The sequence below is a fragment of the Rana temporaria genome, chromosome 3, assembly GCF_905171775.1.
Source record: "Rana temporaria chromosome 3, aRanTem1.1, whole genome shotgun sequence".
Lineage (NCBI taxonomy): Eukaryota > Metazoa > Chordata > Amphibia > Anura > Ranidae > Rana > Rana temporaria.
This window is the reverse complement of record NC_053491.1, coordinates 75,272,272-75,285,566: the sequence shown is the minus strand read 5'-3', so window position 1 is coordinate 75,285,566 and position 13,295 is coordinate 75,272,272. Positions and strand designations below refer to the sequence as shown.

General features: G+C 43.3%; 1 protein-coding gene across 1 annotated transcript in view; it reads left to right on the top strand.

Moving 5' to 3' along the window:
* MYO1E (myosin IE) overlaps positions 1-13,295 on the top strand; it is a 267,148-nt gene that overhangs the window by 240,893 nt on the left and 12,960 nt on the right. The window contains exons 24-26 of the mRNA XM_040342781.1: positions 3,490-3,650; positions 7,367-7,453; positions 11,110-11,314. Of these exons, the coding sequence (XP_040198715.1) occupies positions 3,490-3,650; positions 7,367-7,453; positions 11,110-11,314 (453 nt within the window). The remainder of the gene's footprint in view (positions 1-3,489; positions 3,651-7,366; positions 7,454-11,109; positions 11,315-13,295) is intronic.

Genomic DNA, 13,295 nt, shown 5'->3' with positions numbered 1-13,295 from the left:
TCAAGTTTGAAAGTTTGCATGCGGCCCCCCATGGCATATGAAAACTTGTCTTGTGGCCCTCAGGTAATTTGAGTTTGAGACCCCTGGTTTACAGGGTTTACAATCACTTTAATGTTTATTATAAATACCAGAACTTAAAGCAGAGTTCCACTTGTTTTTTAGTTTATTAAACGTCGGCAGCTACAAAAAGTGTAGTACTTAACTTATAATAAACAGATACTCGCCTGTCCCACGGTCCAGCGATGCGGCCACACAGAGCCTCGCTCCTCTCTGAGACGCCGTCATAGAACCTGTGACGTGTCTCAGAAGATTGAAGAGAGGGAGGGGCCGCCTAGGGGGAAAGGAGAAGTCTTCTAGGCAGCCAAGAGACAGAAGCAGGAAGTGGGACAGGAAGTCCCTCTCAAAACAAGGTACCCACTCCCCCCCCCCCCCCCCAAAAATGACATGCCAAATGTGGCATGTAAGGGGGCGAGGAATGTTTAAAGTAGAAGTTCACCTTTGGATGGAACTCCGCTTTAAGCAGTTGTTGTTGTTGTTGTTTATAACGTTATAAAACGTTGCCTATTCTGTAAACCAATAAGCTTACTATTACATACACAAGTCTCTTTTGTTCCCTACCACCATACTGACATATACCATTGCATGTATATGTGTGCTTTCATTTGTGTATTTAATGAACTCAATTAAAAAAAGTTACAGAATTGCTGTCTCTATTAACATTCTAAAAGAGGTTCGCTAAAACATTTTCAGTGAAAGGGGAGATCAATGAGCCTTCTGTGTTAATATTACGTATTCAGAGACTATGTTCCACTCAGGTAAAGATCCTCTGCCAGCTCCAAATTTACCATGGACTCAAGTCAGAGTAACCTTAGTATTTCATTCCAGCTGAAGGGTACTCTTCAAAGAAGTGTTCCATATAGAACCCTAAATAGAGAAACTGTAATGGATTTTTGTTGGCTATTTTTTTTATGTATGTACAAACAATTAATTAATGAAGGTGTGCATAAATGAAAAAATGACTCGCAGAATATTTTATATTTTTTATCTTGAGATGGCACAGCAGAAGCTTTTTACCTTTCAGATTCTAGAACTCTGAAACATCTGATTGAGCCTTAGGCCCAGATTCTCAAAGGGCTTACGACGGCGCAACGCCATTTGCGCCGTCGTAAGTCCTAATCTGGGCCGTCGTATCTATGCGACTGATTCTTAGAATCAGTTACGCATAGATATCCCTTAGATCTGACAGGCGTAAGGCTCTTGCGCTGTCAGATCTTAAATGCAATTTTTTTTCCCGCCGCTAGGTGTCACCTCGTCGTTTTCCCCGTCGTCTATGCAAATTAGCTATTTACGTGAGATTCCCGAACGTACGCGCGGACGACGCAGTGAATTTACGACATTTCCGTAAGCGTAAACTTGCCCCTGCTATATGAGGGGCAAGTTTACGAAGGTCCGTCGTATGCCATGTTAAGTATGGCGTCGGGTCAGTGTCGGCTTTTTCCGTCGTTTACGTTGTTTTCCTAAGTCGTCCGCGAATATGACATTGACGTTTTCCGTCGTGAGCTGGAGCATGCGCACTGGGCTATTTTTCCGCCCGGCGCATGCGCAGTTCGATCGGCACGGGGGCGCGCTTAATTTAAATACAAGCCGCCCCCTTTGAACTACGCGGCCTTATGCCGGGCCATTTACACTACGCCGCCGCAAATTATGGAGCAAGTGCTTGGAGAGTCATCGCTGATTTAATCACTTATGTATATTTAAGTTTGAGTTATTGAACTCTGTACACAGTTTTTATTTTCTCTTCAACAAAACGTGAAATAAACAGTGCTCCATCCGCTGGTTGCATGCAACTTTTGAGGATTAACATTTAAGTCTACGGCCCTCAAAATGCATGAAAGTTGGACCAAAGTAGTGCATGAACTATTTTGAAGTTGCTGCAACTTTAAGGCCGCGTACACACGACTGGTCAAAACCGATGAGAATGGACCGAGGTTCAGTTTCATCGGTCCAAACCGACCGTGTGTACGGCCCATCGGTCTTTTGTCCTTCGGACCAAAATTTTAAAACTTGCTTTAAAATCAAACCGATGGACCGCTGACCGATCGGGCCAAACCGATGGTTAGTACACAAAAGCATCGGTTCAAAACCCGCGCATGCTCAGAATCAAGTCGATGCATGCTTGGAAGCATTGAACTTCGTTTTTTTCAGCACGTCGTGTGTTTTACGTCACCGCGTTCTGACACGATCGGTTTTTGAACTGATGGTGTGTACACACATCAGACCATCAGGCCACTTCAGCGGTGGACCGATAAAGTTCCGTCGGACCATTCTCATCGGTCGAACCGGTCCTGTGTACAGGGCCTAAGTTGCACATATATGAATGGTTATCATCGGAAAACATGGGGAACGACTTGTCATGCAACTTTGATATCCAAAGTTGCACAAGTGTGAAAGGAGGCTTGGTTCTGAACATACTTCATAAGGTAAATATATAAACTGTTGTACAGTGAGTTTCGCAAACAAATCCCAATGCCTGAACACAATTTAGCAAATTTGACATGTGTTAGTAAAACTATACAAATCCTTGCAACTACTTGGTGTGTCCGGGTGAATAATATACAATGTTTTTTTAGGACAAATTGAGCTTTCATTTGGTAGTAAATGGTAATTGATATCTCCTGACCATGCCACAAAATTGTTGAAGACAAAAAAAATATATATTTTTTTAATGTAGCTGTATATTCCTTGCTATTACCATAACCTACCACCAAAGAACAACCCAAAATAAATCCTCCTGCCCCTGGCGAATTGCAATACTACATATGTATGTTATGTGTTTTGTGTGTACCCATAGTAGGACCCAGAACCAATATTGCACTTTTTTTCCCTACCTAACACACTGATACAAATTTTGACCTTTGACTCTTATCAGGACCTTTGACCCTAATTCTAACTTTCACATTGACCTAGATATAACCCTGATTTAGCTAGCTTTTATTTATTTATTTTTTACACACATCTTTGTTTTCTTTTTTCCTCTTCTATTCCAAGGAGAAAAAAATAAAAATAAAAATTTCTCCATTGAAGAGGAGAAAATAAAATCATGGGTTATACAGTGACTCATTACTGTGATAGCCAGTCAGAGGCTATTATAGTGATCATGTGATTGGGAACTGGTATTCCCAGTTCCCGATCGTTCGTACAATACTTTGGGGTCTCAATGAGAGAGTGGTGTATGTGCTGGGACCTGCAGTATGCTCCACAGCACAAACACAGGTACGCAGAGCTACTTCCGTGAGACCGCATATATCTGCATACAGGTGGTGGGAAGGGTTAAGCTCTTTATGTATGTACCAAGGCATTCAGGATTTACCAATAAGAAGCAGGAGTCTTTTAACATGCAATGGAGAAAATTACTGCTAAAACAAATCATAAATTTGCTGAAGGTAAAGTTCTGCCATCATTTTTTTATTGTAATTTCATTCCGTTTAGGCTTGAAATGAAGTTAAAGAAAGAATCTTGGGGTCCATGGAGTGGAGGCAGTAGCTCCCGACAGGTACAATTTGTTCAAGGGTTTGGAGATGTGGCCATACTGAAACACACCAATAAAGCTCTACAGGTCAGCATTGGTCAAGGCCTTCCAAAGAACTCTCGTAAGTATATTTTGATGTATACAGTATGATTACGCTATAATACTTTCTACCACTTTCCAGCCATAGTAAAGCTGGCCATACTGTACTTGGCTCCATTTTTTTTTTCATTCAGCCAGTGGGATAAACGAAAAAAACTGAAAAAATTTCCTCCATTCACACATTTGAGGTGGATGGGGGAATCCCTGCAGCGCTATTGCAGTTTGACAGCAAGAGAAACTCCCCTACTGTCAGGATACACAGCTCCACATTCCAGCCGCTGCTGATCCGTGGCTTATATCCAACAGGGCGGTTGAACAGAAGTCGGTAGATATAAATCTAAGCACCAACTGATCAGCCCAATGTTTGGTCTGAACCTGAGTTTTCCCTTTATCGTTTACAGATTTATACTTGTAACTTTTTGTTTTCAATTTTTTTTATAAAATATAAGAATTGGAGGATATTGCATATTCTGTGCCATCTACTGAACAACCTGGACATCTTAGAGGGTCACTTTTTTTTAGCTAGTTTCCTTTACCTTACTGCAGTTCTGGTTTCATGTCCTCATTGTTCGTTTTTGCTCTGATGTTGCTGTAATTCTTCTCTGTTCTGGACACTTCCTGGTTGTCTGTTTCCTGATGACCACAGTACTGGGAGAGTCTAGTTTCATGTTCCAAGCCATCACTGCTCTATGGCTCTGTACATGCACAGAGGCAGGATAACATGCAAAAACGAAACTAGAGGTACATTATATGATTGATTTTTATCTATTTTTAATCAATTTTAAAAGGAATCGGTTAACTATTTTTTCTCTATACCCTGTAAACAGTCATTTCAGCAAAAAAAAAAAATTCCTTTACAACTCCTTTAACCACTTAAGCCCCGGACCTTTAGGCAGCTAAATGCCCAGGCCAGGTTTTGCGATTCGGCACTGCGTAGCTTGGCGACGTGGCTCCCAAACAAAATTGGCGTCCTTTTTTCCTCACAAATAGAGCATTCTTTTGGTGGTATTTGATCACCTCTGCGGTTTTTATTTTTTGCGCTATAAACAAAAATAGAGCGACAATTTTGAAAAAAATTCAATATTTTTTACTTTTTGCTATAATAAATATCCCCCAAAAACATATATAAAAAAAATGTTTTCCTCAGTTTAAGCTGATACGTATTCTTCTACCTATTTTTGGTGTAAAAAATCGCAATAAGCGTTTATCGATTGGTTTGCGCAAAATTTATAGCGTTTACAAAATAGGGGATAGTTTTATTGCATTTTTATTCATTATTTTTTTTTTACTACTAATGGCGGCGATCAGCGATTTTTTTCGTGACTGCGACATTATGGCGGACACTTCGGACAATTTTGACACATTTTTGGGACCATTGTCATTTTCACAGCAAAAAATGCATTTAAATTGCATTGTTTATTGTGAAAATGACAGTTGCAGTTTGGGAGTTAACCACAGGGGGCGCTGTAGGAGTTAGTGTTCACTTAGTGTGTGTTTACAACTGTAGGGGGGTGTGGCTGTAGGACTGACGTCATCGATCGAGTCTCCCTATATAAGGGATCACTCGATCGATGCAGCCGCCATAGTGAAGCACGGGGAAGCCGTGTTTACATACGGCTCTCCCCGTTCTTCAGCTCCGGGGAGCGATCGCGATGGAGCGGCTATAAACGAATAGCCGCGCCGTCGTCCCGGATCGCTCCCCGCGAGAATCCGACCGCCGCATGTAGCGGGGGGGCCCCCGATCGGACCCCCCACCCGCTAGAAGGCAAGGACGTACCTGTACGCCCATTTGCCTGTACGTGCCATTCTGTGGACATACATATACATGCGGCGGTCGGGAAGTGGCTAATGCATGGGCACTGCCCAGGGGCCCCAGGTGCATGGGGGCCCCCTTTATAATCTTGCATTACATCATACTTGCTAACTGTCCCGGATTTGCTGGGACAGTCATGCTTTTACTAAGCTGTCCCAGGATGGCCGTGTCCTGGGCAGCATCCCGGAACCAGTACTCTTCCCTCCTGACCTACCCTGTACTGTGTCTTTCTGCCTCACTCTGTACTGTGCCCTTTGTGTTGGTTAGTCTTTGATCTATGGCATGTGTTCTCATTGTTTAAAATTGATTTTATTGAAAGTCCTAATCAATATATTTTAAATCTTGATGTAAGACAGGATCTTATGCATGTAACTTGCAAATGTTACCTTTTTCTTTGTTATATTCCATATAAAATATTAGATTTAGAGGATATTGCATAGTCTGTGCTATCTACTGAACAAATTGTGCCAGATTCTCGTAGATCGGCGTATCTTTGCGCTGGCGTAACGTATCCGATTTACGTTGCGCCTCCGCAACTTGACGGGCAAGTGCTGTATTCTTAAAGCACTGGCTCCGTAAGTTGCGGCGGCGTAGCGTAAATAGGCCGGCGTAAGCCTGCCCAATTCAAATTTGGAAAAGGGGGGCATGTGTTATGTAAAATACCATGACCCGACGTGATTGATGTTTTTCACGAACGGCGCATGCGCCGTCCGTGGACATATCCCAGTGTGCATTGCTCCAAATACGCCGCAAGGACGTATTGGTTTTGACGTGAACGTAAATGACGTCCAGCCCCATTCACGGACGACTTGCGCAAACAACGTAAAATATTAAAAATTCGACGCGGGAACGACGTCCATACTTAACATTGGTACGCCGCATGTACGCCACCATATAGCAGGGGTAGCTTTACGCCGGGAAAAGCCTAACGTAAACGGCGTATCTGTACTGCGTCGGCTGGGCATACGTTCCTGAATTCACGTATCTAGCTGATTTACATATTTCTAGGCGTAAATCAGCGTACACGCCCCTAGCGGCCAGCGTAAATATGCAGTTACGATCCGACGGCGTAAGAGACCTACGCCGGTCGGATCTAATAGAAATCTATGCGTAACTGATTCTAAGAATCAGGCGCATAGATACGACGGCACAACTCAGAGATACAACGGCGTATCTGGAGATACGCCGTCGTATCTCCTTTGTGAATCTGGGCCTCTGTATTCAGCTTTACAGTCAGTGAATATTGAGATGGTTGTCCGCCATATAATTGTATAAGTTAGAATTCATGATGCAAGAAAAATAGAATGATTTATGATTTGCCTTTTTATTGTGTTTTAAAATGCCATTGATTACTATAAACCATTTTCAACCAAATCCAACCAAAAACAATCTTATCCTGTAAAAAAAATCCACCGCTCCCAACGGTAAATGTAACTGTTTGCTTTAGTGCCCATTCACACCTAGGCGTATATACGCCTGTAGCGCGACGTCGCAGCAGCCCCTGATACGCTGGAGGGGTGAGTTTACATTGTCGGCTATGATACGCGACGCCGCAGCAGCCCCTGATACGCTGGAGGGGTGAGTTTACATTGTCGGCTATGGAGATGGTTCACATCTCCACGCCGAAACGCCTGAAGCCCAAAACAAGTCCCGGACCTTTTTTTCAGGCGGCTTTCGGCGTTCGGCCATAGCTGACAATGTTGTCACCCCTCCTGTGTATGTTACCGCGGTGTATTTTACCGCGTTTTGTCGCGGCAAATCCTGGGACAAAACGCTGCAATTTGTCGCAGCAAAATACGCCGCGGTAACATACGTCTAGGTGTGAATGCAGCCTAAGTCCTCCTTGTCCTCCCCTGATGTGCCATAAGCCCATACAGAGTTTTTAGGTCATTCCTTTGTGTTTGATTTGTTTCCTTGTGTTCCAGGACCCACCAGGAGAAATTTTGTTGACGGAAGAAATAACACAAATAAAGCCAAGTCCTTTCCAAGTAGAGCTGCTCCACCACCACCAGGTACAGTATTATTTGTATTACAGTAATGGTGAGCTTTCCTGGATTCCCTCTAAATATTTTATATACACTGATCAGCCATAGTTTTTATGAGCACTGACAGGTTAAGTGAATGACATTGATTATCTAGTTACAAGGGCATCTAAAGGTCGGGGTTATATACTAGGCAGCAAGCAATCGTGTTGTTCCTAAAGCTGATATGTTGAAAGCAGAAAAAAAATGGGCATCACAGTTTGTGGTGTATGGGGCTTCATAGCCGCTGATCTGTCAGGGTGCCCATGCTGACCCATTTCTACAGCAGCCAAAGGGCACATGAGCAGGGCCATCTTAATGCATGGGCACTGCCCAGGTGCATGGTGGCCCCATGATAATCTTGCATTACATCATACTTGCCAACTGTCACAGATTTGCTGGGACAGTCATGCTTTTACTAAGCTGTACCAGGATGGCGTGTCCTGGGCAGCGTGCCAGAACCAGTACTGTGCCCTGCTGACCTACCCTGTACTGTGTCTTTCTGCCTTCCTCTGTACTGTGCCCATTGTGTTGATTAGTCTTTGATTTATGGCATGTGTTCTCATTGTTTAAAATAGAATTAAAAATATATTAATACTTTCAATAAAATCAATCAACCATTCATACTATAATTCTTCAGAAGAGGGGTTGTAAATTGGGGCAGCCTGGTAGGGGCCCCAGTGTATTACTTTGCCCAGGGGCCCACAATATTAAGACAGCCCTACACATGAGCATCAGCAATAGACCATGGAGCAATGGAAGAAAGAAAAGGGCTGATGAATTAAGGTTTTCTTTTATATCATGTGGATGGCAGGGTGCCGGTACGTATGCGTCGCTTATCTGGAGATGGCACCAGGTTGCAGTATGGGAAGAATGCAAGCCAGCGGAGGTACTATAATGCTTTGGGAAATGTTCTGCTGGGAAACCTTAGGTCCTACTATTCATGTGTATGTTCCTTTAAAACGTATCACCTAGCTAAACATTGTTGCTGACCAAGTACACCCCTTCATGGAAACTGTATTCCCTGATGGCAGTGTCCTCTTTCAGCAGGATAAGGAGCCCTGCCACACTGCAAAAACGGTGTTTTGAGGTGTTGACTTGGCCTCTCTCTGTGGGATGTGCTGTAAAAACAGGTCTGATCCATAAAGGCCCTATCTTGCAATTTACAGGATTTAAAGAATGTTCTACTGATAGCTTGGTGTCGGATACCAAAGCATACCTTCAGAGGTCTAGTGGCGTTCATTCCTCAATGGAAAAAGTGTCTATTTTGGCAGCAAAAGGGTGTTCTATTAAATCTTAGGTTGGTAGTCGTAGGAATATGGCTGATCAAAGTATAGCATGCAAATACTTTAAAGGGAATGTAGTGTTTTTCATAGAACTTTTTTTTTATTTTTTTTATGTGCTCTACTTTTAACAGAAAAATACATTTACACCTGTGCAAACCTATATACTCGCTCTACAAATACCTGTGCTTCCTATTTAGTAGTAGTACTGTACAGGGATTGTACTTTATTGCACCTAATATTTCAGTTTCAATCTATGCAAATATCTATGTAAAGCCGGCCATAGATGGAGCAATGTTCTTTCCTGCAACCCATCAACACAGTCAGCGTGCAAGGAGCCGTCCTATCAGGAGAACACTCAGTGATTATTGCTAGTAGCTTTTTATCGATCAAATCGACTTGGGTACAATTAGCCTGCCTATACATGGTTTGAATCTAGGCTGGTACCTGCTGAACCGGCTAAGATCTGAACATTCTATGGCTGGCTTAAGGCAAGCCATTGATCGTTTTGCATACTCTAGGTGGATAGAAATATCCTCCCCACTGAGACATTGGGGTAGATTCACGTAGCTGCGCTTTAAGTTACGGCGGCGCAGCGTATTGCGTCGGCGTAGCATAAATACAACTTACAGGAGCAAGTGCAGTATTCGTAAATGGGGCCGGCGTAAGCGCGCGGAATTCAAATGTGGAAGGGGGCGTGTTTTATGTAAATCGATGATGACCTGACGTGATTGACGTTTTGTACGAACGGCGCATGTGCCGTCCGTGTACATATCCCAGTGTGCATTGCTCCCGAGTATGCCGCAACTACGTATTGGTTTCGACGTGAATGTAAATGACGTCCAGCCCTATTCGCGAACGACTTGCGCAAACAACGTAAAAAATTCAAATTTCGAAGCGTGAACGACGTCCTTACTTGACATTGGCTGCGCCACCTAATAGCAGGAGCAACGTTATGACGAAAACGACTTACGCAAACAACTACCGCCGGGCGCACGTACGTTTGTGAATCGGCGTAACTAGGTAATTTGCACACTCTACGCTGAAAACGATGGAAGCGCCACCTAGCGGCCAGCGTGAGAATGCACCCTAAGATACGACGGCGTAAGAGACTTATGCCAGTCGTAAGGCTAATGTCAGCGTATCTTGCTTTCTGAATACAGAAAGACGATACGCCGGCGCAGATTTGAATTTACGTGGCGTATCTATGGATACGCCGGCGTAAATTCTTTCTGAATCCGGGCCAGAGTATTCAGACAGCAGGGACTCTCTGCCATCAGAATACACTGATCAATGGTTGCAGCCGCTATTCGAGAATTTTTTAAGACGAGTCCATTAATCAGAAGTTGATAGTTGATTGACTTCTGTCGGGTGGGAGCAGCCACATATAGATCAAAATTCAGCTGGTTCTCCAAAAATTTGGCTCCATCTATGGCCAGCTTGAGCTTTTAACTAAAAGTGATATACTGTATTTTCTGGCGTATAAGACTACCTTTTACACTTAAAAAAACTGGCCAAAAAGCAGGGGTCGTCTTATACGCCGGGTCAACTGCTCGGATGCCTGCTGGATGTGCGGTAATACTGGATGTAGCTTTGGCTACATACAGTATATTCCTCTTAGCCAATCCCGGTGAGCGATGTATTCAAATTAATACAGAGCCTGCTCAGATTGGAGTAACAACCTCTGCCAATCCGAGCAGGCTATATACAGTAGCCTGCTTGGATTGGCTTTGAGAGTCAGAGAGGCATGGGCTGATGATGTTACAGCCTCTGCCAATCCAAGCAGGCTTTGTATTCATTAATAGAATACATCGCTCGCCGTGATTGGCTCCAGCTCCAGCAAGAAGGAAGAAGAAAATGGCTCCAGAAGGAAGAAATATGAAGCGTCGGAAGCCTCGGAAGGGGGGTTGTCTTATACGATGAGTACAAGCAAAAAATCTTAAAAAACAACTGTAAAATTAGGGGGTCGTCTTATACGCCCGGTCGCCTTATACGCCGGAAAATACGGTAAGTGGTCTATCGTGTAATTGATGTTCTTGCAGCAGTTGTTCAGCAATGTGCTTTGTCTGATGGTCATTGAAGGTGGAACTTGCCAATTTGTATTCCTGAATTCAACATAATTATGGAAATTTGGTACAAAAAAAAACAAGTTTGAAAAGTGTAAAAAAAAAAAAAAAAGTTTCTCAAAAGCTACCTTCGGATAAAAACGTAATATTTGAACGGACAATGAGTACTCAATACTGTACGCCATGCTTTGCTGTGGTATATTTCATCATTCGTATTCTAAAAGAGTTTGGAAATTGGTGTCACATTGCATTATATAATTGCAGTAATATATATTTTTTTTTTTTTTTATGATAAAAGGGTCATATCAAAATGGGTTGATACAAGGTTCCCAGTATGGGCATCCGCAACCGAAACATGGAAGGCAATATAGCAACTCTAGAACAAACCATCCTTCTATGGACCACCCATCTTTACCAAGGCAAGTCGCTGGAGCTTCAGCCAGAAGTCTAGAGCAACCACAAAGCTTGGATTTCCTGCGTGTGCCGGACCAAGGTGTTGCAGGGTAAGATATACTCAGTACTGTATTAAAGATTCTGTGTCCTAAAGTGTATGTACAGTAAGTCCCCTACATACAAACCTTTGAGTTGCGATCTTTCAAAGATGTGATTATGTGTTTGCACAGTTTTTTTTTTTCATTCAACCCAGCGGGCTTTTATCGTTCAGCGATCCGTCAGTGTTTTAATCGTTCAGCCGAACGATTAAAACACTGACGGATCGCTGAACGATAAAACACACTCTCCTGAGAGTTTGCCAGGAAGGGAGGGGAGACGAGTCATACGAGTGCCAATAAGAGCTGCAGAGCTGGAGGTGTGTGTCTGTGCAAACCCAGGAAGTGAACAGGTAGCAGCTTCAGCTGCCCACAGTTCATATGGATGCAGCCAGACTCGGTGGAGGGAGATTTCTGCAGCATATTTGGCAAGTACAGAATCACAATATATAAAATAATATGCAAAGTGGTTGGAGGGAAGCTTCAGAATGGCAAAGATGTTTTTATTACAAATTATGTGAAGAGGGTTGAATTGAGATTGCGATTTTATTTATTTATTTTTTTAACCACTTAGGGACCCCCTACTGACGATATACGTCGGCAGAATGGCACGGCTGGGCACATCCACGAACATGTACATGGCTCTCTAAGCCCAGCCGTGGGGGTCGCACGCACGCGACCCGGTCCGAAGCTCCGTAACCGTGGCCGCAGGAATCACGGAACCCGATCGCCGCTGGAGTCCCGTGATTGGTCCCCGGAGCTGAAGAACTGGGAGAGCTGTGTGTAAACACAGCTTCCCATTCTTCACTGTGGCGCTGTCATCGATCGTGTGTTCCCTTTTATAGGGAATAACAATCAATGACGTCACACCTACAGCCACACCCCCCTACAGTTGTAAACACACATGAGGTCACACATAACCCCTTCAGCGCCCCCTTGTGGTTAACTCCCAAACTGCATCTGTCATTTTCACAGTAAACAATGCATTTTAAATGCATTTTTTGCTGTAAAAAATGACAATGGTCCCAAAAATGTGTCAAAAGTGTCCGCCATAATATCGCAGTCATGAAAAAAATCGCTGATCGCCGCCATTAGTATTAAAAAAAAAAAAAAATGCAATAAAACTATCCCCTTTTTTGTAAACGCTATAAATTTTGCGCAAACCAATCGATAAACGCTTATTGCAATTTTTTTTTTTTTACCAAAAATAGGTAGAAGAATGCGTATCGGCCTAAACTGAGGAAAAACAATATTTTATATATTTTTGGGGGATATTTATTATAGAAAAAAGTAAAAAATATTGAATTGTTTTCAAAATTGTCGCTCTATTTTTGTTTATAGCGCAAAAAATAAAAACCGCAGAGGTGATCAAATACCACCAAAAGAAAGCTCTATTTGTGGGGAAAAAAGGGACGCCAATTTTGTTTGGGAGCCACGTCGCACGACCGCGCAATTGTCAGTTAAAGCAACGCAGTGCCGAATCGCAAAAACTGTCCGGGTCCTTTAGCTGCCTAAAGGCCCGGGTCTTAAGTGGTTAACGATTATTCGTGCAGCTCTAGTATTGATCCAGTGCTGTGCCCAGCTGCAGTTCTTCTCTTCCCACAGAAGATTGAGTAGCATTGGTAGCTATTGGCCCTTCCTGCTGTCAGTCAAATCCTGAGAGTGGAGGGCGTGTCTTAGCCAGGCTGTGTGGGTCTATGGACCCACACAGCCAAGCTCAGGAGCGAGCCCACACATCTGCCACTATAGCAAGCCGCTTGCTATGGGAGGAGCTGAACGCGTCGGCGAGGGACCCCAGAAGAGGAGGTTCAGAGCTGCACAATACTATTGCAGAGAGTAGATGAGTATAACATGATTATTATTTTAATAAAAAAAAATTGGGCTTTAGAAATGCTTTAAAGGAAGATTATATGATGACATTTTTGCAGTGCAGTAAACAGAGACACCGTTATGAGGACACACAAGAGACCACAGAAACATTGACCACTACAAGTCA